We start from the raw sequence: 26140 nt of genomic DNA, 5'->3' as shown, positions 1-26140 counted from the left end.
CATCAGTATTTTATAACGAATTTTCCTCCAAAAAACCTAGATTGGTTTGGCTTTATGAATGCATCTCTCATGGTTGACTGGCTTAATATTCATTGTGTCAGCTGCAATTTGAAGGTTATTAAGTCTGACCTAGATTTCATTGCTGTATAGGTTAATCTACTCCATTATCTTTTTGTGTATTTATGTGTTTTAGCTCACACCAATTTCTGCTTTCAAGTTAGTGATTTGGAAATTCTAAGACCAGCACAGTCATGATAAGGAAGACAATTACTCTTTCTAAAATTTAATTTCATACCTTTTTGTCCTTTGTGTTGTATCCTACTTGAAAACAGGTATCCAAGGATAAACAGGGTAAAAATAGTGATGTAACATATCCTGGCATCATGCTTCACTAGTTTGCTACAGAAGCAGTCACCAGAGGAAGTCAGATCTTTATCTTTCATCCCACCCCATGCAGAGAAGACAAACTGAGATGAAAAGGGTAAATAAAGAGAGTTAATAGACAAAAAATTGAGATAACAGTCAGATGACAGGAGTACATTGCTGAAAATGCATCTATTCCCGCTCAGATTGTAAACAATCCTTTTTCTGGAGGGAGCACACCCTGCCTTCTGTTTTGAAGCTTTATTCTAAATAAAATTGAAGATTTTTATCTTAGTATATTTATGAACAAAACTGGTATTTATTTTCTCTCATTGAAAGTGTAGATTTTATTATTAAAAAAAATGCTTTCACATTTAATTTTTTGGTGTTTTGAGTAATTTTCAACTGAAAAGCACTGCCTGTGTAGCCCTAGAGTCTGAACTATACTATCTTTATCAAAAAAACCTGACATTATGCATGATTATGCTGGAATTTATGTATGGGCTAATTCTCCCTTTATTCAAGAGATGACCCTTCTGCTGAAATCCATCCACTGAGGCTCAGTTCCATGCTCACATCTAATTTTCAATCGTGCAGGATTTCTTCCTCTTTGTATCTAGTAGATTTTAAATGATAAAAGAAGTACCAGAATATCTTTATTCTGAAACATTCAGTTCTGTTCACCATATCCTTTGAAAGAATTAAGTAATGGATGTGTTGTCTCAAACCTTTATTTAATTAATTTATTTAACTTTGTAACTTTTTAAGGGTGTATTGAATTACATTTTCATTTTTCATCTCTTCTTTTGGAAATTGTAGCCATAAAATGCAAATGAAGCTGGAAGAATGGGCTAGTCAGTTCTCTGGCAAAGAAGAAAGATTAAATGTATTCTAACAAATGTTTGTCTGTCTTATTCTTTTAAATCTTGCAGAAAGTTATTCTACAACCTCCACAGAAATACAATTCTAGTGCTTTGCTATCTATGTAGCCAGAATATTTTTCATAGTAATTCATAATAGTAAATTATGTTAGTGTAAATTAAGCAATTATTTTCTTTTGTGTCTAAAGTTATTGAAAAAATTTATCATTGTTCCTTCTAAAGAATTTCATACAGCATTATCTTTTATATGAGCCACTTCTTGCACTTAGTCTAGTTTTTCCAGGAGTAAGAAAATATAAAGGCTTTCTATTTTTCCTGACAGATCTTATTTTTCCCAGAATAACCCTGCTTCTTCAGAGGGGAATTTGAAAAGAAGGCAGGTGCATAGGGACACTTTTTCATGATATCATCCTGGCTTTGAGCAGCATCCTAACTTGGGGCTGAAGATATCTTTGAATAAACTTTTCACTAGACTTTTCCTCCATGGGTTTGATCATGTTTCAAGCCTCTCGAAATCTGTATCATCAAATCACTGGGCGTGCTGTGTCACATCTTTGTCAGTGCCACAGACAGTGGCATCCAGTGCCCCTCAGCAGGTTTGCTGGTGACACCAAGCTGTGTGCTGTGGTCAACATGCTGGGGGGAAGGGCTGGCACCCAGAGGGACCCGCACAGGATTGAGGGGGGGGGTCTGTGCAAACCTCATGAAGCTCCACAAGGCCAAGTGCAAGGTCCTGCAGCTCAGTCACAGTAATCCAAAGGTGCAGACAATATTCAAGATGAGACACATCACAGTTTTTTACAATAACAAAAGGGCGGTTTCTGCGATTTTTTTTTATGACATTCTTTACTATAAATGACAATGGATTTGACTCCTAATCGACATTAAGCTAAACTTTGTTCAAACTGGCAATAATTTTCCCAATTATATCTTTACTGTGTGGTAACAATTAGATCAGAGCCCATCCCTGTGTGCATAAAATTAGGACATGGCTTTATTTAACTTTTCCCAGAAGCATTGTTTTACCTGCACTGAGATCTACATCTTCTTTAGAATATCCCTTCTTTGCTCTAACCTGGATTGTCTCCATTAGATTTCACTTTTTCTTAAGTTGTGGTACTCTAGCTGGTCCTCAGCAACTGATAGAAGATCAAATGAATTGTTCCTTTCCTTCATGTTTTATATAAAACACATCTCTTAATACATCTCTGTATTGCATCTCTCATGTGTACTTGTCTTTCTTTTTCATAAACATTCTCTTATATTTTGTTTTTGATTAGGTCTAATGCTGAAATCTTTACTGCAGAATGATTGCAGAAATGTTGTTCAGTTCCTTACTATTTAACATTCTTGCATACAATCAGAGTCTATCATATATAGCACATTCCCTCTTTATTCTGCTTTGTGATCCTAGCCCATCATTAAAATTCTTTTACTTAAGTGTTTGATCATGAATTTTTTTTGGTGAATGGTGAGGCTAATAAAGTATTGAGATCATCAGCCTTCTGTCTGCCCTGCAAACAAAAAATCATAGCTAGCTTACTGTGCAGTGTAAATACAATGACTGTTGAGTAACTGGAGTACGCTTTTTACTGTGTTACTGTCACAGCCATGGATTGAGGACTTCGAATTTCTTGTTCCAATTGCCTTTCCCACTGAGTGTTTCTTCTAAAAATCACTAGTCTACCTCCTACTTTTGATATGCAAAATTATATTGCATAAAATAGATTGCTAAGATAGATGCAATGGATGATAATGCATCTGAATGTGTTTCCTTTGATAGTAATGAATTTAAAATAGATTTGTAACTTTTAAATTTAGCTAAGTGGAATCCAAATTAATGGGTTTTATACAGTATCTAACAATGGGACTCAAGTCTTGATTGCTGCTTTTAACATCTTGGAAAACAAGAATCACAGTGGAATCAAATATTTTGAGTGTGATGACCCTTCTTCTAAGATGTTACCTAAAATGATATTTGCAATAATTAAAGGGATTTTTTTTGAGAACATTCACATAAATGCTTAAAAAAAGATGTAATGCTACGATCTTTATCAAACACACAGCAATGGAAAAAGATTCTGTTGGTGTTTGATCTACTGGTTAGCAATTGATGCTGCTATTAATACAATGAACAAAATGAAGGAAATAGCACTGAAAAAATACTGAAGAAAATAACAAAAATATTTATTAGAGATTTTGATTAAATAAAATGCACATCAAACACCACGGTGCAATGAAAATAAATTTTTAATATATATTTTATATATGCCTAATATATAATATTCACATTTTAGTGAGTTGTAACCAAAATATGAATTGTGTTAATGTTTAGGAAGAGTCAGGCATGTGCTGAAGATATATGTATATATATAGGTGCAATGTGTCAAGATGAGTTGGGCTGTAATAGATTAAATTGTATCAGCAGAGACATACATCTGCAACCAGACTTCACCTCTTATCTACCAGTTTCCAAGACTAGATATAAATTCTGAGGAGGTCATTATTTTGAAAAATCTTGAATGCAGACAGATACTACCAGTGCACTTTCTCATAGCAAACTGCAGAAAACAGTAGTCTGAATACATGCAGAATTTCTAAGGGTTGTATAAACAATATCACACAATTAAACATTGACTTTCTAATTGTGAAAAAACTTTCTTATTCAAAACAAATTATGCTAACATGTATTTTTATTAAAGGCTTTACTATGGCCTTCAACCCATTGGTTCATATACTGGTTTAGGAACCCAGATCTTCCTGCTGTAGAACACAACCTCCCTTCCAATAAAGGCAACAGAGGATGAGATCTGTGTGTGACCATGATATTGAGTGTACAGTAGAAAACCACAAACACTGAGATTTTAAAATACCTACATGACATATGTTAAATAATGTAGTCTTGTCAGCTTTTTTGAACCATCAATGTTTTTCCCTGCTCTCTTCAAGCAGCTTTAATGGTAGTGAGTTATGTATGAAAGGAGTGGATATTTGAAGCTGGAGAGATTTTTATTGTCAGGAGCAACAAAGTTTAAAAAGAGTTGGCTTTCATTATAGATTGTACAGCTGGGTTCATTTTTAGCATTTCAGTATTTCTAATCTATGTTTTGTTTTCTTAAAGACTTTATGCATTATAAACATTATGGAAGAATAAAATCAATTTCATATATAAAGTTATTTCTTTGAAACCACTTTAGTTTACTTTTATTTCTGTACTGTATGCATTTCACTCATTGTTCCAAAAACATAAAAATATATCACTTTTGCAAGATGCTACTTAATTGTTTGTTGAAGATTTCACCAAACAGTTTACCACCCAAGGTAAGCTGAGGTGTTTTACTATGTGTTTTGCAGGCACACTGGTATTCTAGTAGGATGTTTACTGAAATACTATCTCTTAAGAATGTCAGATAAGTCTGAGGGAGTAGGAGTTTTATCATTCACATTTATCCATTTATTTAACCCCATCACTCATCTTCCTCTTTTTAAAATATATATAAATACCAAATAAATGGAAAAGAAACCTGACATTTGGAGATTGGCATAGTCTTTAGCTTTCAAAGATGATGAATAACTTCTGCTGACTGTGGAGTGAGCAGAGTTCAGTTTTCTAAGAGTCAGTCAAAGGAATTTACAAAATAAATACTTTTATTAATTCATGGTAAAAGTCACTGTTTTTAAAAACTGTGAACCAAAATCTGAAACCTCTGTCTTATTACTTACGATGTTGGGAACTTCCTGTTAGCTGGGTACTGGGCTAGCCAAGGAATACATGGTTCCTGTGCATCACACAGGAGTTCCTGTGTAGAAATATACACACACACACATACATTTGTAGGGCTAGATAATTTCTGAGCTGAGTGGGCCTTCAGGAAGCTACAGTGCATCTCCATTTGTACAGCTCTTACAGGTAACTGGAAGCTGATAAGCCCCTTAAAATGCTCAGGTACAGAAATGCCATGTCAGAGTTTGTAAATGACAGAATAAAGCAGAGAGGCCCACAAATTTTGATGTCAAAATATTGCCATAAATGCTTCCTCTTTGGACCCTGTTTCCTCTAGATAGGCCCAGCTATCCCAGCATATCTGAATTTTACGATTAGGGCTGTAATAAATGTTTAACTTCATTTTTAAAAAGAACAGACAAGAGGTCATTGACAGAAACCACACCGGTTAGTTCTTGAGACATAAGAACTGTTCTGATTATATTACATTTGGATTTATACTGTTAAGCTGAATGATGAGAAAATTGCCAAAGAAATCATATAAAGCATTTAAATCTGACATGGAACAGAAGACTTGCTTGTTTTCTTGATTTCTTGCTTTGTGACTTTGTCTTGCTTTCTTGTTTTGTCTTGCTTTCTTGCATTCATGCTTTTTATGTTTCTCTCTCTCTCTCTCTCTCTCTCCTTTTTTGTTCTGCATAAGTGAAACCAGAATCATATCTTCAGGGCATATTCCTAAGCAAATGCATTTGGAGCAGAGGCCTGGAATGAAATGATGCCCCCCCTGCTGAAGTTGACAGTAGAACTGCTTACTTTAAAAAGGGCAAAAATTCAACTGGGAGAGCAGTCTACCTCTTGTAAGAATGTAGTGCATTGAAGTGGGGAAAGAGGAAATTTATTGCTAAACAGTACATGAAAGCAGCATTATATCTGAGAACATGTGTGCAAAACTCACAATATTTAATATTATTGTTCCCATGGCAACAATAACTGTGCCACATTGCATCCTTCTAAGGTGTAATTTCTACAAAAGCATATCATATAATAAAAAAGTATTTGATATGCAATGTATGAGAAGAAGGAACGATATGGTCTATAAAATTGAGTTTCTTTATGTTGGTGTATTTAAATCATTAGGTATTTTTTCAATAGATGGAGTAATTGCTATCTAGTTTAATTTTTATACCCCATATTGCATGACAATTAGTGCCCTGAAGATAAGACAATAATCTGGACAATGTTTTAGACTTTGTGCTTGTTCTGATTTTGTTACCTGATAAGAAATCTGATTGAGTACATACCATGGCAGTAGCTTTGTTGGGGAGAAAAAAATATCCAAAAATATTTTCTGATCTATAGGTGAAATTTAAATTTTAAAACTCAGGAGAAATTTGAACCAGTGACGCCATGCCAGGGGGACTGGAGCTAGATGATCTTTAAAGTTCCTTCCAACTCAATTCATTATATGATTTTTAATTAGAAAGTTCTCTGTTCTGAGATATCTAGCTTTTCAAGGAAGGTGTATTATTGTACAAGATTCAAGCCCTGTGATGTAATAGCACCATGGTTCACAGGAATGCCCCTGTTGGGACTCCCACCTGTAAAAGCAGTATATCAGAAAATAGCTTGCTTGTTTGCTTGCTTGCTGTCTTATAAGGAGTGCTGGTAAATAGTTCCCAAGTACTCCCTTGTTGTTATGAAACAAATTATTTTCCTATTATTTTAATTCCACATTTTTGGAAAGATAAAGTAATGCTTAGTATTCATTCCATATGTTGTATTTTCTGAATAGAGACTGGAATCTTTTATATGATTCATCTTTCAAACATGCAGCAGTCAAACTCTCACATTCTCTCAGACTGAGCACTGAGTTTCATAATTGCCATAAATGCTTTAAATTGTAATATGAGACTGAAGTGATTCATTACATTAAGAAAACTTGGAGTCATGGAAATCTACAGAAAACTGAGAATTGTAATTGTACCTCTTGTATCAGCTGCATATCAACTGAATACAAATGGTCTGTACATCAGAACATTATGTACTTGTCCATTCCTATTACTGACCTGTCTATAAAATATCCTGTCTCTTACAATTAAGCTGGAGATAGGTTTCACTCTAAAGTATTTAGTTTTATTTCCTGCTGTCTATCTTCCTTAGCTTTTGTGCATTCTTTTTTTTGGTGTGATATAGTAGTGGTAATAAATGCTAATGCTAATGTTATGGAGGCAGGAAAGGCTCCTTTACTGGTCGTTATTGCTTTAATTTACCCATTCCAGATGTTTAATAGTGTTTTCATGATTTTTTCAGTGTGTTCAAAAGTTGCTATCCATGTTTTTGTATTTGAAGTCTATTTATGGTATATGTATTATTCACACATACATATTGTTTGCTAATTATCTCTAACCACGGGATTATCAAGTAAGTCTGGAGTTGTAGTTTCCTGCATAGAAAAAAAGGTATTAATTTTCCTTATATCTTCAGCCTGAAAAATCTGATACTTTCACCAATTAAGTGCCTTATCACCTACCTTTTACTGGATTGGTGCTTGTATTAATGTGCTCTCAGAGGTTATTTTTTATCACAAAGGTTGTCATTCTTGAGAAGCAAGTATGGACCACAGCAGAGCTGTGTTGACAGAGGAATTTGCAGATAAAGGCTATGCTTTAATGTGCTTTTCAAAAAGCTACACTTTACAACCCAATTTATGAAATGGCTGCATCTCAGAGGTATGGAGGAATCTTGCTGGCTGTTGAGAGTAAATGAGATCCTATGAAGAGAGTAGAGATCACAGAATCACAGAATTAACTAGGCTGGAAAGACATTTGAGATCATCAAGTCCAACCTATGACCTTACACCACTTTATCAACTAAACCATGGCATTAAGTGCCACATCCAATCTTCCTTTAAACACTTGAAGGGACAGTGACTCCCCACCCCCCTGGGAAGCTTAAGAGTCCAGATCAACAGAAGGGCTGTATCACAGTGAAACAGTGCTGAAGGTTTCATGGTGTGTTCAATCAGAAAGGACACCAAGAATTTATTGGACAGACCAATCAACCCTTGCTAGGTGGATCTGTCAGTTGTTGCTTAGGGTTGTTTCTAGTTCTTAGGGTTGTTGAGAAAAGTTGTGGAACTGGTCTAATATATACCAGCCTTTCCCTTGAGGAAGCATAAGGGGAGGGGGAAGTGTATAAAAGGCAGTATAAAGGCCTGGAGAAATATAAGAAAAAGAACAGAAAAAAAAACCAAACCCAAAACCAAAAAAAAACCCAAAAAACAAAACAAAAAAAACCAAACTACAAAAGTCTGAAATAGAAGTTACTGTTTTGACTACTGTGAATCTAGTCTTTTTTATTTTCAGGTTGCCTCATAGCTGTCTTTAAGCTGTTATTGATATAACTCGGAAGTGGCTTAGAGCTGGCAGTGTGCAAGACTGGGTTAGAAATCCTGCTTTCTTCTTCCTTCTCAGTGTCTCTGCTGGTAGGTAGTTTGGATGCTGCTAATACTTTTTCTTAGTGCAGCAAGCGCTGTAGTATTTCCACAGGCAGATTTTTAGATTTGAGGGTTATTTCAGATCTACCAGCTGTTTTGCTGGTTATTGCTTTCTACTGACTTTCCATACTGAGGTACTTGTAACTCATCAGCTCAAAAGTTGAAAATTGAACTGCTTGTGCACTGGAGAAAAGCACATATTGTGCTTTTATGTCTTAGGATTTTGCCAATAGGACATAACAAAGTATGATTGTCCCTGTTCTAAACTAGATGTTAACTAATTCATTGGATGGGAAGAGCTGGGAATTGCCTGGCAATGACTCTTGCTTTCCTATACAACATTTCCCTACTTGCTCTCTCTCAAGGCCTGGTGAAATATAATAGAGCTCTAAAGGCATCCTCTCAAGAAATTAATGTGTGAGTTTTTTGCTTTGAATCAAATGTTTGAAGGGTCTTTTGAGCTGTCACATGTCTGTCAGATTATTCCTCTTTCTGTTGTAAAGATTCTCTGCTATGACAGAGAGAACAACTTGCTGAGGATTATGCAGTACCGCTTCCTTGCATAGCTGGGCGTGAGGAATTAATTAAAATCTTAAAGCTCAGCAGAAGTGACAGATTATGACTGATGGGGAATTGTGCTGGAGCAGCTCATCTGAAAGAAAGGCAGGGAAAGTTGGGTCCCTTGGCTCCCCTTGCACAGTTGGAAAGTATGTGTGTTTTAAAGCATGGAACTGCAGTAGGAGTCTCTTCAGCCCAGCTCTACACTCCAGTGAAATATGCAGACCTTTGATTGCTTCTCTGCTAAATGCCAGCACTTTATCCTTCACACAGACACACTCCCAGTGGCCACAATGCATCTCTGTCTGGCCACTGAAGAGGTGAGCAAGGTCCAACATCTGAGCTAGCAGCTCTTGGCATGTGTGGCACCAAAACAATGTTATGTTATTCCTATCTTTTTTTTCTGTCATGATGTACCTTTATTCCTGTGGGGAAAACCCTTGCAAATCCACTCATCTATGGACTTGAAGGAAGAAGCCGGCAGAAACATGCTAATATAAGAATTGTTGCTTTTCTCTTTGTGGCCCATTGCCCCTGGTTCAGAAAAATTGTTTTTTTTTTCTAGCACTGAAGAACAAACATGAGGAGATGCGACCGGGTTGTGTATGCCTAAGTTATTAGAACAATGCACACAAATTATTTTCTCTTAATATACTAGAGTAGCCATGATTGCTGGGAAAAAAATCAAGACAAAACTTGCAGTTAAAACCAATCCTTACAAATAAAGTCACACAAGTGGTCAAATAATGAAGATAGGGTCCTGTCTGTCACTTAGAAAATCTGAGTTTTGTTGAACAGCCTCCACAAACCTATTATTCTTCATTACAAATTATTCTAATAAATGTGGATAGTCATGCTAAATCTCTGCCTTTTACTGACTTCTCTATATGGGTAGTAAAGTCTTGTATGAGGAAGTTATATATAGCTAGAGTATGTTCTTTCAAGAACAAAATGACAAGCATGTGAGGAGCTTTGTTTTGGTTAGGACAACATTGCAAAGTTCTGTGAAAACATGCAAACAATTTCTGCTTATTTAAGTCACCAGCCTTTGAAAACTGATTTAATTGTCTGGAATTGAAGTTTTAATCTTTAGGTAGTTTAATTCTGTAAGGCATTAGACTGAAGTCTTATTCTTGATCCTTTTGCTTTTCATGATACCTGTAAAATTTCAGCTTTAAAATGTATACTGACAAAAGGCAATGAAAATTTTCAGAGTAATATTCAAGCAGTGATGCATTTCATGTTTATAATTTTTTTCTTCTTTCTCACATCTCAGATTCAGCTTTTGGCTGAATTACTGAGTCTATCACTTTGCTAAAGCAGGTGGAGCCTGATATTTGTTATTTCAAAATACATTTAGCAACATATACTTTGTTGTGTTTCAATCCTAAATTTATAGACTTTTTCTGGCCATCATTAGTAGAAATATTTTTTACTTAATGGTATTTTTCTTCTTTTCTGTTGTTTATAAATAAGAATTTGGAGTTTGTGTCTGTCTCAGACTATTTTGACTAGGAGGCTTCCTATCATTGTACTCTCACTTATTTAGCACCATCTGATCATGCTGATAACACTTTTCTTTCTAGAAATACCAGCATGCTGGGATTTTCTGCTGCTATACAAAAATATCTATTTTTTCCCAGTCTCATGATGTAAGATTGTAAAGCAAAGTCAGAAATGCTTCCTTTGTAGCACTTTTTGTGTCTTAAAAGAAGAAATACAAAAATTCTCTTCTTGACAAGTATTTCTTAACACTACAAGACTCAGTAGACAGTTCAGCATACTTGTATTCCTGCTAACACGAGGGAATGACAAGGAAGTTACTGTTATGGCCAGATGCAGAATTAGATTTTCTCTTGATATTTAAAATGATCAAAGAATAATTCTGAGGGCTTTTTCAAGAATTAGTATTGAATGAATATTTTCTTGGTTCAGTAACATTAAATGGGAAAACATATTTGAGAAGGAGAATGTGAGAAATACAGCAATTTAATGAAATACCAATTGACTCAGTGATGTGAGGTTATTGAAAGCAGTGGAAGTATTAATGAGGGCAATGCCCTTTTATTTTGCAGGTAATTCAGATTATCTTTTTGATGATCTTTGGTTTGAAAACTTTACTGCTTTGCCAGCTCTTCATTTTTACATAACAATATGAAATTTCATTGGTTTGAGAAAAAAGAAAACTGGTATTAACATCTACTCCTAAGAGCAAAGATCACCTATATAAATCTTTTTAGGCTCCATGAAGCATTTCTTTGCTATTTCCCAGCACTGGGCTGCATGTAACTGAACTCTTCCAGAAAAAAATGTTTATACATGAGCTCATGTGGCAAACAGAAGGCTGCTCTGAAAAGTATTAGACTTTTCCTAAATTAAAGGTTTCTCTTTATTAGATTTCTGCTGATCTAAATGTGTAAGTCCAAAGCTGAATAACTAAGAAAATATTCAAAATATAGAGCTGCCTTAACAGTGTAGGAGTATAATACCCCTAAATGATGCAGTCAGTTCTTGCTTCTTGAGACATGATTTTAAAGATGGACATAGAAAGAGGTTAAAAACAACAAAAACACTGCTGATGGACCAGCTGAACTATTCATCAAATCCTGCAGTACAGAAGCAGAGGCATTTTACGTGGGAGATTGGTCTATAAAAGGCAGAAGAAAGACTTTGTGCAGCAGATAGTTAACTTCTGGAATTTGTTGCCCCAGGATGCTTTGAAGGCAGACTGTATAACAGATCAGTAAGCAGATACTGAAACAAATGGACAACAATGTACAATCCAACATAGATTAAATCCCGATGCTCGTGGAGAGTAGTCAAGCTAATGTGTTTTGCCTGGGCACTGTCTGCTTTTCCAGTTGCCTTGAGACAGACTATTGGCCTACATGGACTCCTGCTCAGACACAGAAATAAGGCATTTCTTATAATCTTCATAAAAGATTAATGATGACTAATGATTTTTGGATATACCATAACATTATCTTATACACCAAGAAAAAATAGCATCTATGTGTAGATTTGCATCTAATAACACAAAAAAGATTTTTTTTTTGCTGCTTACTTCAAATTGCAATTGTTTATTTCAGTAATTTGAAAGTTCAGTCTGAAAGACTACCACCAGATGAAAAGTAGGTATCTGCAGTCTTCTACATAGATATGCTCATATTTTGTAACAGAAGACATATGAAACCTATTACTTTTTAGGATTTTTTACTGAATTGAAATATTTTTAAGTTTTTAAATTCATAATCATAACTTGTATCATAAAAATAGTAATTTGCTTATCCATACATGGTTAATATTTTTTATTACTTACTTGTAAACTTCTCAATTATCTTTTTGATAGTAGTGCTCTTTAAAAAAGAAAGTACACTTCTAAAGGAAAAGTAATAAAAGGCATTTTTAAATATTATTCCCTAACAAACATAAATAGAAGGAGATGTGAAGTTTCAGGCTTCCATTGTAAAAAGAATAACAGCTCTCCCCCTTCCATAAATTAAAAACAAAACAAAACTAAACAAAAAACAAACCAAACAAAACAAAACAAAAAAACAAAACAAAAAACCCCACACATTTAAAACACTTACTATACTAAGGGTTCCTCATTTTGCACAGGCTGCCTAAAGCAGATTAGAAAATTTTAATACCTTTGGTTTGTCCTAGGCAATAAAGCTCCTTTGTGAGAGGTGTGTGAATGGGGAATTATTTCTAACCATTGGGCCTAGGCAGAGATATTGCCAGACTCTTTTAGCAGTCACAGGTCTTCAAGAGTTTAGCCCAGTAACCTGTAACAGTGATGAGGAGGCAAGGCTGCTATGATCATCTCTGTCACCACTTTTTGAAAATAAGAGGAAATTCCTCATTCGGAATTTCCTTAGGAGAGGAACAGGCCAACAGGGTTGTCCAAGGTGGTAGATGCTGTGATTTTCTCCTCTGGGATACAAAGAATTTTAAAATTTTTTGTTTTCTCCTCTGCTCCTGTGCACCTCTTCCTCCTCTCACAGAGCCTGTTTGTTGGAAGACTGGCCTGGCCAGCAAAGGCTGAGTAAATAACCACAGAGCAGGTAACCAAAGGTCAGCCTGCAGCCTCTCCCGTGATAGTTTCTGTCACAAAAGTAGTGGCAGGAGAACTGCTAAGGGAGAGGATTTGGGTGAATAGAAAAAGTGAGTTCAAAGAGGAAGAATTTTGTAGAGAGCTGTGTTTAATAATTGCAGATTCTGCAGGCTAGAGTTTTGCTGCTGAGTCAAATTTTAAAATCCACAACTTAAAATCTGGAAAAAAGTTTGATCATCGCTTTTCTTAGGCTGGCAAAGGCATTACTGAGAGGAGCATTTCTACATGTGTTGAAGAAAGAGAGAAAATAGAAACCGTTATATATCAGGTGAAATTTTCATCTTAGTTAAATCTTAACATTTGAAATTCTCTTCAAAACCATTGTCTTTGACTCCTTAAAATGTGCCTAAAACTAAAATGTTCTCAGGTAATTCAATATTAATAAAAAGAGGGTGTAGGGTACAGGAATTAATATTTTTTATTGCAAGACCTCTTTGGGCTGTATGTGTCCTCCTGTTACTACAGGTATAGTTTCCAATTTGACAATGATGTCAGGGTTTGGTAATTCACTTAGATTACCTAGAATAGCTAGTAAGTTTTTACCTTGGTAAAATAATGAAGCTAATGATAATGAATCTGACAAATTATTCCCATCTAATATATGATTTAATATGATACTGTTAATATCTGCTAATGATATTAGCAAAAACCTGTTATGTTAATTATCAATATAATCCAGTAGAGAAATGTGAGAAGGTAATGAAATTATACACTTATGTGGTTAATGGGATTTTTATCAAAAGTATCAAAGTGAATAATTTTCATAATCTTAACTGTAAAGGGCATAGTGCTGGAATGAGACAGATTCACAAGTGAAAGATTTGTAGTGAAAAATGAGATATTTTATGTTTTCTTTCTCCTGAATCAATAAGCTGGTTAGCCATCTAAATGAAAGTTGTGCAACTGATAAGGATTGCTCTGTTTTTCAACACAAAATAACTGTTTTGTATTTGTTACAAATTTTATCCTGAAAATAATTATAGTTCTTCTGATTAAGAGAATATGGTGAGCAAAAAAATGAAGTAGTTTCATTATTCCAAATGGCAGTGACAGATTTGTGTAAAAGTGTGTAGTAATTTCTATTGCCATACATCTAGTATATGCAGTTATCTTTAGATAGTGTCCAGTGTTGAATAAATTGAGAAATACATATTGACTTTAAATATAGAATTTTCTAATACTCATTTTAAATAATAATGCTCTCAATATTGTTTGAGATAGTAATGTAAGTTATAAATGGACCTTGTAAAAAATATGGTCCTTGAACAGATTTTCCACAGTACCACCTTTGCAGTATTTTGCTTTAGATTTAATCAATCTAGGGAAAAAGCCCAAACAAAACAAAATCAAACCCAAAACCAACCAACCAACCAATGAACCAAAAACAACCCTCCCCCACAAAAAAAAGTAAAACTAGACAAAACACCCCAAACCCAACCCTGATTCTGGACTTACCTCTATTATTTCAAAAACAGGTTTGCAGTAGTCATCCATAGCTTCATTAAAATTCAACAAAATTGTATTTTCCTGAATGGGTTGAGGAGATCTGCTGTGGAAAGGATCATAAAATAAGAATGTTGCTAGAGCTAGAACAGATGAAAGGGAAAAGAAAGGGGCAAACAATTTATAGGGTATAGGGTAGAAGGCCCAAGTACAAAACTATTCACGGATGTTACAGGAGAAATGATAAAGTTGTCTCTGTGAGGGAAACTACTGTTAGTTGATCTTTCTTAGCAGTGGGAGCAAATTAGTTCTGCTTTGCTGGGACAAACAATATTAAATGCTTCATGCCTCCTGACTAGGTAAGCAAAACTCTCAGGAACAGAGGGAAATTCCTGTGCTGCTGAGTGTTATGTGCATGGGGATGTGCAGTGGCCTTTTACAGTTCCTGAAGGGAGGTAGTATGAATTGAAAAAAATTACAGAAAGCAATGTGAGGCTGGAAATGGGAATCATAAAAAGTGACTGCAAATGAATGAAAAGAAATTTTGCCCAAGGAGAAATTATTTCCTTAAAATCCAGATCCCCTGGCATTGCTGGTAAGTACTACCTCTAGAACTCTACAGTTCACAAGACATAGAAAAGAGCTTCTGTCAGCTGGAGTGTTTTTGAATCAGCTTACAGAATGCTTGCCAGCACCAGGGTAACAGACCTTTATGATGCAAACACCTACATATTGGTAAAAGTATTAAGAGGGGCAAAACCTAGGCCCTAGGTATATACTGTATCTTTAAAGCAGAGGAAAATAAATTCTAGAAATGCTATCAACTCATATCATTATCCAAGATCAAATTAAATTATAGCTTTGGGAAATATTCTTAGTGAATGGCAGAAATCGTGAAAATCTTCTCCAGAAAGAGATATATGAAGGTAAAGAGCATTGAGATAAAGAATTTATTTTATCATGTGCATTGGTCATACAGAACAGCAGCAGCTCCATAGCTGCTTCCTCATTAAAAAGCATAAGAGTATTTTGAGGATATTTTGAAAATTCAGGAAAGAAGAAAGAAAGAAACAACAGGAAAATTAATTGCATTGACATATGCCTTGAACATAAACTGGAGCAATTATCTGGGAAATGGTGTGATATTAAGGGAGTTAAGAGACATAAATTTGTCCTTCTAAGTCTTTGGTATATTTTCAGCAAACATATCTGGATTCAGAAGTATGATTAGTGTCCTTTTCTGGTAAATTGATCTATGAAAGATACTTTTGCTCATAGCAATGATGTCATGAATTTTGTGAATCTCATGATCAATGATCTCATATCTTTTCACTCTTATAATTATTTCTAGTCTCTTTCTTGTTACATTGTCCTCTCATAAAAATGAGGTGTTAGCAAGGCTTGAAATGAGCCTAATCTCTCTAGTAGATGAGCTGGCTTATTCTTTGTCCTTTCAATCATATTATTATTTTAGATAAATATGCACAAATCCAGTAATTTTCCTGAATATCATGTGTTTTAAAAGTTAACTGCATTATGCTGATGCTGGTGAAGCAAGTAATGGGTAAATCACTATTTTTTTAAGAATGACATGCTTTGTGTGAAATTATCTAATTAATGAAGCAGAACTACAACATCTCCTGTACTTTCCATATCAGATTTCTACTTATTTGTAGCACTGTTGAGATACGGGAACCTGCACTGGTGCACTGTGGTAGGAATGCTTTAGCTGGGAAAAAAGAGATAGCATTTGTAGTTCAACTTGCTTTAACTGCTTTGTGTAAAGGGGTGTTTTTGTAATCATAATTCTGTTCCAAATGAGGAAACCAGTAAATTAGTGTTCATTTTTCCTGAGACTCCAAAATATTTGATGGCAAAAAGTGTAACAGATTTTATATAATCAAAAAATTACCCAATTGTAGGCAGAGGGAATCACTGCCTCCATAATGGCTACTCCTAATATCACTGGGTGGATTATTTTGTTTCAGATTGTATCATCTCTGTCATTTACACGTCTTCCATTGTGGGCTCCCTTCTCAATATAGCAGGTCTGGCAATGCTTATGAAGCAATACTTGAAGCATTAAGAATCCTCCAGCACTTTCCAGGTTCTGAGTTTGGATGCATTTTTTATAGTCAGGCCTGTCAAAAGCTGGTGGATCTGTAGGTTATATGGAAAACATTTCAGCTCTGAGGCAAAAGCTAATAGCTGCACACAGCTGAAGAATATTCCCTCATCCATTTGCTTACTCTCGTGCATAGTCTGTAGGTGTCCTTCAGAAAAAAAAATTAGTTGCTTCACATATATAACACTGCCTTTATATCTTTATGTATGTGTAAGGGAAGAGTTAAAGTAGGAAGGCACAGATGGCTGTATGTGTGTGTTGGAAGTGAAAAAGGAGATTTCTTAGGAGCTGGAAGGTGTTTAGTGTCATGTGTAAGATTCCCTGCAGTGATACTAATATAACTTACATGTTATATTGCAGTAAGGTTCATGTTTTGGGATCTGGGTGTCACTTGAAATTGAATATCTTAGCATTTGTTCATTCTGTGGATTTGATTAAGATGGATGTATGTGGAAAAAGTTCTACATTATGGTGTGTTGAAGCTGGCTGAATGCCAGGTGCCCACCAAAGCTGTTTATCACTCTCCGCCTCAGACATGAGAGAAAAAGTGGAACAAAAGTCCTGGGGGTGGGGATAAGGGCAAGCAGAGATCAGTCACCTGTTACCATCTTGGGCAAAATGAACTCAGCATTTCAGGGGAAATTAGTGTATTTTATTACCAAGCAAATCAGGGTATAGGATAATGAGAAATAAACCCAAATCTTTAAAACACCTTCTTCCATCATTCCCTTCTTCCTTGACTCAACTTTACTTTCCATTTTTTCTCCCTCTTCCCTTGCAGTGGTGCAAGGGAACATGGAATGGGTGTTGTGATCATTTCATCACATCTGCTTCTTTCCCCTCAGGGAGAGGATTCCTCACACTCTTCTTCTGCTTGATCTTGGTGTTTCTCTGATGGGACAGTCCCCAACATGAACTTTTCCAATGTGACTCCTTCTCACACTTTGCAGTTCATGAACTCCAGCATGGGTCCCTTCCATTCAGTGCAGTCCTTCAGGAGCAGACTGCTCTAGTGCAGGTCCTCTGTGGGGTAACAAGTCCTGCAGGGAAACCTACTCCAGCATGGACTCCTCTCTCCATGGGGCCACATGACTGCCAGGACCCTGCTCCAGAGTGGGCTTCCCTTGGGGTCAAAGTGTCCTTCAAGCATCTGCTTGATCCATTTTGGGGTCCTCTGTGGGCTGCAAGTGGAACTCTGCTCCACCATGGACCTCCATTTGCTGCAGAGGCACAGCCTGACTCATCATGGTCTGCACCAGGATCTGAAAGGCAATTTATGCTCTTATATCTGGACCACCTCCTCCTCCTTCGTCACTAACCCCCTGGTGTGTGCAGAGCTAAAATATAATATCATTCTCTTGGTGAAATTACCATTGTACAACAACTTTTCCCCCTTCACTCCATTATCCCACAGGCCCTATCACTACTGCAGAGGGGCTTGGCCATGGCCAGCAGTGGGTCCATCTTGGAGCTGGCCAGCATTGGCCTTTTTGGACATGGAAGAAGCTTGTGACAGCTTCTCACAGAACCTGTAGACCTCATGCTACCAAAACCTGGCCACACAAACCCAATAAACATGTACAGCAATTCATGTTGCTTGGAGAAAGTTGTTCTTAAGTGTGATAGAGACTACCTATTTTACAAGGGTTTGTATTTTTGTTTTATCTCCTCTGTTCCCTGTTGACACCCAAAGATATGCAGATTGCTGAGACCTTTGGATTTCTCAAGGTCAAATCAAACTGAAGGGAATCATTCCTCATCCAGCTTAACCGAGCCAAGTTGCTTGCTTTGGCACTGCTGCCGCATCCTAAAAAAGCAGATTTTTCTTGCTTGTGGGCAGGTGGTTAGAATACCATATAGAGCTCATTTTTGACTGTCAAGATTGAAATTATTTCTCAGCCAAGGATAGCTATAAGTACATCTGTTAGCTATTAAATTGTGGAGAAAAAAAAAACAACTTTGCAAAGGTTCAAAATGTACCTCATATGTAAGAAAAAAGTAAATCAGAATTTCAGACCAACTCCTGTAAAAATGTCTAAAAAGATAAATGCAATTCCATTATGCTCTGAACAAGAAAACTGCAGCTCTGGTAGACCCTGTTCTTAAGCCAATGAGACTTCAACTACAGTTTGAGCAACAGCAGCACAGGTGATTATTACTAATGTGTCGAAGACTTCCGTAAAACCTGAAATTATTTTTTTGCTCACACCAGTATGGTTTTTGACATATGTTTGCGTTCTATATATCAAAATCTGGGTAGTTTGATGTCTTTGCCTGTAGTATTGCCAAAGCAAACCATTTAAATGGGAAGAATAAGAGGTGTGAAATATTTTTTAGTTTTTATTATAAGATAATAAATTTAAGAAAGTGAAAGACTACTCTTCATTAGTAGAGGCTTTATGAAGTTCAAGAGATTGTTCAGTAATTATAACTCATTCTAATGAACTAGATTTGAAATTAACAAATACTAAGTTAATTATTACTTACAGCATTTTTTCTCTTAAGAATTCATCCAGATATCTTCTAAATTTAATTAAAAACTTCATGTGTGAGAGCTAACAGAGGTCATGGTTACAATCAGTCAGAGAAATGAGTCTAAGGATGCTCAACTAAGAAAGAAAAATAGAAGTTTGTAATGCTTTCCAAATATATTATTGAGTGCAATTCCTTTGTAGCAAAGACCTCTCACAAGCAATTTATGTAAAATTCCTGATGAGCTAGTAGTGCTTTTAAATTGATATTTTCTTTTAGTTTTGCAGCCATTGTTGAAGAGTGCTAGAAGCATTCTAAAGCATTTTTTCACTTTGAATTGTATTTATTTTTCACTGAACTATTGATCATTACAATTATAATTGTTATTCATTTACACAGATCTAAACCCCCAAATGTGATAGCAGTCTGCAAGGCTCTCCTAAGAAAAAGGGTGGAGTCAACACTTTTCAAAAATGCTTGTGTTAGTAAATTGGCCTTGTACGATTGCACAAAGTGATGGACAATAGTTTTATTTCAGCATGCCCAGCTAAAATGTTTAACAAGTGAAACAAATAAATGCTAGTTTGTACATTTAGACCAGGAGCCATATTGCCACTGCAACACACACATGTGGTCTTTTCCTTGTAATTTTGGTCAGAGATTAAAATTTCTGCAGGATTCATGGAAGAGAGGGACATTGACTAATTCTGACTATGAATCAATTTGGATTCTCTTCTTAGGAAAGAAAACCAAGTTTGTGTTTTTTTATTTTAAAAATATTAACATAGTCTCTGCAAGAGTAGTTAAAAATAACCTACCATTATGAACCAAACATGGCTTTCTAAAGCCTGTAGCCTTGTTTGTTTGCAGCAATACTTCATTGCTCCATTCGGGAGTAACTCAAAAATGAAATTATTTTAAAAATTAAGACCAATATCAAGAAACAGAGGGTCCAGCTCACTCTAACTTGAGCCTTTGCTGTAGTTTGTTATTAATGCATGCAGTAAAAATCTTGAATAGAAGTTTGTTTTCAAATTCCAGTGTTCCACAGGACAGTGTTTGCAATAGTATTGCTAGAAAGAATACAGAGTTCCCAGATAACTGCCCTATGCAATACTGCAGTAAGATTTTTAAGCAATTGCTCTAGGAAAATAGATTTTCTTGCCTTTCTTCTCTTCACAGGTATGAGGGCACTTATTTTTTACAATATATCTTCTTTTTTATTTTTTTAGCCTACACATGGGCAAAATTTGATGATTTATATAGCCAATACATGAAATGGCAGAATGTTTTACATTTAACTGCTGAGTTTAAGGTATTTACTCATGAAGTATCACTCCTATCTACTGAAGTAGACAATTAAAACTGCTGCTTTTGTTTCTTTTCCATTTCTTTTTTTCTCCCCTATTCCCTTAATATGTTTATTAATATTGTCAATTTGAATTCTATTTCCTCTAAGTAAAAACTACTTGTATACAATAATCTGCTTTTTTCAGTATGAGAATTTGTATATAACTCCTCTTTAATCACTAAAAGAGACTTTATTTTTGCATAATTGTAGAAAAATATTCTGGTTTATGATGCTTATCTCAAGAGTAGAAAAGAAATATGTATTTTCCATGTTTTAGAAATAATAAAAAGAACCAATAATAGCTAATGCACTCTGCAATTTTTCTCTTTTTGCCTTAGGCCTTAAAGAACACACCATACACCTGTGTTAAACCCTTAGATTTTCACAGGGTCTCTGAAAACCTTTGCAAGACCTCTCCATGCAGACCATTTTTTTCCTCCAATTTTATTTCTAAGTACTTATTACAAAACTTTTTTTTCCCTTCCTCTTAGTGATTTCCCAATCATAATAAAGGAGGAGATTATTTAGGGATAAGAGATTGTGTCAGGTCTGAAATTGAATCACTGACTGGCCTTTGCCATATTATTTTCCTGACATTTGTGAGGTAAACATGCCAGTAGAATTAACTTTCAAATCCTTTCCCCTTCTGAGTGAATTTAGTTTTGTGCATGAAGTCTGTAAGCGTACAAAACTTTATCACAATATACTCTTGTGCATTCAGGAGGACGAATGGAAGAGAAAATTAAATATTTTTTTTAGCTATTGTTTGCCTTTATCACTGATGGAAGAGACCCATTTAAAAATTTTCTGAAGTGTCTAATCAAACAGCTGAATTAATGAACAACTATCAACCTACACTTTAAAACATTTTACTAGTAAAGTATATGATACTTTGTAAAAGAAACTATCAATGAGATGGAGCATTATGAAATCTGAAAACATAAATAATTTTATTGTCCGAACTGTATGCCATATCTATTGGAAAAAAAAAAGGATTTGCATAGTAATAAATGGCTTTTTTTAGCATAATTGAATTATTATAGTGTACTCATTGTATTTAGGAAATCATATATTTACCAACTAGGACAGTTTTGCATTTTTGTTTTGAATGGTTTAGGAATTCAGTCTTGAATAATGTGTAATATGGAACTGTTCTGGAAAAAATGAAGCTCAGTCTTTTTCTTTTCTGCAAATAGGCTATTATTTTTTCAGCTTTCAATGAAAGTACATGTAGAATTCCATTAGAATATAGTACTGGAATGCTCATCCTTTTAGCTGCCAAAAAATATGCTCAATGAAAGTACATGTAGAATTTCATTAGAATATAGTACTGGAATGCTCATCCTTTTAGCTGCCAAAATCTGTTTGAAAAAGGATTAGTCAGATTTTGTGACTTACAAATAAAGTAATTATTATTTTTATTTGATTAATATAGTCAAAGTTAATATAATGCACTTTTGAGGATTCCTTATTCATCTAATATTTCATGGCCTCCAGGTTATTGATTAGGTCGTCCTTTTAACATACTCACCCTCCCTTCCAGCCAAAACAAGCCTCCCCAAACCCAATATTTTTCATTTTGATTTGTGAATATCCCTGATTAGTGCTGTTGCACAGTCCAGCTTAATCTCCTGGTGAAGATGCTTTTCTGTCTCCAGTTGAATTTTTTTTAGTTTTAGAGTGTGCTCCTTCTGCTCTGAGGGCATATCTTCCAGACAGTGAAAAGCAATGAGCAGCTGGAGGCAACAAGCTAGATCAAAAGTCTGTTTCTGTAGATGGACAGATTTGTTTATTCAAAACTAAATAAGAGGTATCACTATTCATAGTCCCATCTGTAAATACTTTATCCTGGTAATAATTCAGTGTGCATGACAATTGCTGTCTGTGGTTAAAGCACAACAACATCACTGCATGAATGATTGCAGAATAACAGGTCCCATCTGAAAAAAGCAGAAATGTGTTGTAGAAGGCAGACTGGCATTGTGAAAATGACAGCTACTTGGGGAACTAAATACAGGAATTTTGCATCCTCTGCACCTCAGCTTTAGTACTAATCTGTAGTTTGTCATTTTGTAATACTGGGACATGCTGCAGCAATATGATTTTCTGTAGAGGATGGCATCAATGTCATTTTTCTTCATCACTTGGTGTTCTCTTAAAGGTTTTTTCTAAGTTTATCCTGTTTAGCTTGTGGCAGCTGAACAAATCCTACCCCCAGGACAGAATAATTGCAGGAATTTGAGGCCAGTTCAGATACAACAGTATATTTTTGATGAAGAAAAACAGTCTTAAACTTTTTCATTACGTGACTGCCAGATATGAATGTTCACTGGTATTTACCTGAGATAAAATATGATGGTTCAAAATTTTGCTACTACAGAAGTGAAGTTAATAACCTGTTATTTATATTTAACTGAAAAGTCTCTTCCTTTCATGTGTTGTGATTTCTGACAAAACAATGTAGTAAACAGTTGATAGTGCAACCAGCTCATACAAAAATTTTTGTATATTTTGACTTGAGTAACACTCTTGAAGTCCAAAGGAATTCATTGCAGGCAGTTTAAACTAATGCTGAGTTGTATGCAAGGTCAAATTCCATACCCAGAAATATGTGAATTTTTCCTAATAAAACATTGTTGGGTTTGGGGGGTTTTGTTTATGTTTTTGTTTTTGGGTTTTTGAGGAGTTGTTTGTTTGTTTTTAAAATCTTTTAAACTAACCATTTTTTCCATTTCTGCTTAGAACCATTGGATACAAAAAGAAGTATGTGAAAGTTCCACACGGTCATATTTGGGTGGAAGGGGATCACCATGGGCACAGCTTTGACAGCAACGCTTTTGGTCCTGTAAGTCAATTCTCTGCATGTCACACTTTGCAACTGAAAAACTGTGCATATGTGAAACACAGTGAGTATGAAATTGATTGTGAGTGTAGTTTTGTTATTTTTGTGAGAATTATTAAACTTTAAAAAATATCTTGGTCAGCAGATATTGAGTTTTTTCTTAGCTATTATGAAAAGAATAAGGACTTTCAATTCCCCACATGGAAGGGGATGTGGTAGAGATTTTAAATTTGGAGGAATATGCTGGAGTTGTAGCCAGAGGGTGAGCCAGCTCCCTGTAGCTGACAGATGCTCCCTGAGGACATTTTGCCAGCTGATACAATTTGGAATGATTCCCTCCTGGGAACTTTGTCCTGCTTTAGTGCCAGTGCTGGGATAAAGAACTGGGGAACTGTAACCATGCTTAACAAGCATTAACTGGTAAATTGGTCAGTGGACAATAGTAGAGATATTTAAAAGTTTTCCCAAAGTAAATATTAAAATTTTCTTTGCATATTGAAGGAAAAGAAAATGTAATCCTTAAAATCTGTTTCTTGATGGGTAAAAGTGTGCATCTTTTTGTCAGGAGGACAGTCAATTCTTTCTCTGAACTCTAGTTTGGGTTGGTTTTGGCTTTGTTGCGCTTTGTATAGATTCTTTTTCTTGTTTTAACTTAATCTAGCATGCAGGAAATAGTTGCATAAACTTTGTATCCTGCTGTGGAAATACAAACTCTTTTAGCCCTATTCCACATGCAGGATTTTTCTCTCTTATTAAGAGAGAATATTCCTCTAATGTTATTTAAAAACCCACTGTTTGTTATAGGGAAGCTGTCAAGACTGGATTTTTCCACCCTTATGCATTTCATATCTATTTCATACAGAAGTCATCCTACTAACTAATTGAATTAATGACAAGAAGGGCCTTATGAGTTTATCTGGCTTCTTGAAGTTTAGCCCAATTATTAAATTGAAATAATTGTTCTCAAGAAATAATACAAAATAGGCCCACTGTCTGATTTGGAGTATGTAATGGTGATGCCTTCTTTTAGTTTGTCTCACATTTTGTGTGCTTGTATTTCCTGCTGTTTTTCATTATTATTTTCCTTCTACTATCTTCCAAAATCTCTAACATCTAGTTTTAGAGGTTCTTTCCAACAGAATTAAGTCAGTCTATCCTGTGCAGGTATCTCTTTCCTCCCTTAGTAAGCTTTTCTCTGTCACTCTCTGTTCCCAACATAAATCTTAGTCATAAAGCCACTAATCTTCTTTTCACTTACAAATATATTGCCAATGTAGGCTCAGAGCATAAAGAACCTTTAGCAGTTGGACATTGGTTTCAGATTTACAGCAGCTCACACAGAAATTCACACAAGGTAAAATCCTCAAGGTAGCCACAATGCAGCTTTCATGCAAGATAGAATGCTGGGGTAAATCTAAATACCCTCAGATTTTTGCTCCATTCACTGATGTTTATAAATATTAGTAAATCCCCTTCACTAGTCTTTGACCTCACATTAATCATCAATTGTTAGCTAACATCAGATAGTATATCACTTTTCTTAGAGCAATGGCACTTTTGAGAGCTAGCAGGACAGGTTTTGACAGTGAATTCTTTATCTTTCTTCAGGAAGAATGACCTTTGTATTGCTTTGATGAATACATTATGGGCAAGTCAGCTGTAAATAGGTATTTTCGTCTCAAATTAAATTAGAACAGCAATCGCTGAATGCAAGCAGAAGGAACAGAAGAGATCACAGGGTTTGAAACTAGCTCCAGAATGCTAAAATATAGAATTTTTCTGTCTGTAAAAGAAAGTGGAAAGTGCATTTAGAAGGACACACTGCACTCTAAATTCTTTTCATCCTACACATGTAAGATTTTAGGTTACCGGGACATTTTTACTGCTCTTCTGTACTCTGGAGATTATTTGCACAAGTGAATTAAAATATTAAAATCACTCTTTCAAGCCATTCAGAAGGTATGTACTTTTCGTAAAAAAAAATTCTCTCCTAAGACTGCAGCAGTGGTAAGGAACAGACATGGTAAGAGATGGAAATGTTTTTCTCTCTTTGTTAGTATAAAGGTCACTTAAGATATGGGGTTAAATGTGTGTCACATTAGGACATGTATGTCACAATTCTGACTTTCCAAATGATGTTTTCTTAAAAGATGCACTAGAAATAGCAGGGGGCTTAAGTGGACTGTGTTGTAGGCTACCATTTCCTCTACTTTCATGGGATTGTATAGTAGGAAGGCATTTGTAGTGCAGATAGACTCAGTAATGTTTTGTAGATGAACTTAATGAATTACATGGGGCATAAAAGGAAATTATAGAAAAACAGATTGAGAACAGATGTCAGAATATTTTTTTTCTCTTAGAGAATAACTCTGTGTAATGGCTGCTAATGGGTTAGGTTGATAAAGCATAAACCCTGATACCAATCAAGTTCTAAATTATATGCACCTTTGGAGAGATAGGAATTTCTAAACTGCAGAATTTGGCCTGATTAAACTGTGTTTATTTAGTTCATAAAAATGTTATAAAATAAATAATATCTTGTTATTGCATGGTTTTACAAGGCAAAAATTGGATTTTTAAAGAATAGACACATATTTTCCTGAAGTGTGTAAATAGAATGAAAGTGTTTAAACTAGGATTTTTAAGGTTTACTATTTTCTTTCTTAGTTTTGTCTTTGAATAAAATGAATACCTTAACTGATAGTAGAAAAATAACAGGGTATCTATGGTTAATGCTGAATTAGAAATGCTATTAGCTTTGTATGTGA

At 35.2% G+C, this 26140-nt stretch overlaps 1 protein-coding gene across 1 annotated transcript in view; it reads left to right on the top strand.

The window, feature by feature from the left end:
• Positions 1-26140, top strand: part of IMMP2L (inner mitochondrial membrane peptidase subunit 2) — a 403527-nt gene that overhangs the window by 288152 nt on the left and 89235 nt on the right. The window contains exon 5 of the mRNA XM_066550494.1: positions 23273-23375. Coding sequence (XP_066406591.1) covers positions 23273-23375 — 103 coding nt within the window. The remainder of the gene's footprint in view (positions 1-23272; positions 23376-26140) is intronic.

Source organism: Molothrus aeneus, chromosome 5 (assembly GCF_037042795.1).
Source record: "Molothrus aeneus isolate 106 chromosome 5, BPBGC_Maene_1.0, whole genome shotgun sequence".
Classification (NCBI taxonomy): domain Eukaryota; kingdom Metazoa; phylum Chordata; class Aves; order Passeriformes; family Icteridae; genus Molothrus; species Molothrus aeneus.
The sequence above is the reverse complement of the archived record's forward strand: the minus strand, read 5'-3'. Positions and strand labels throughout refer to the sequence as shown.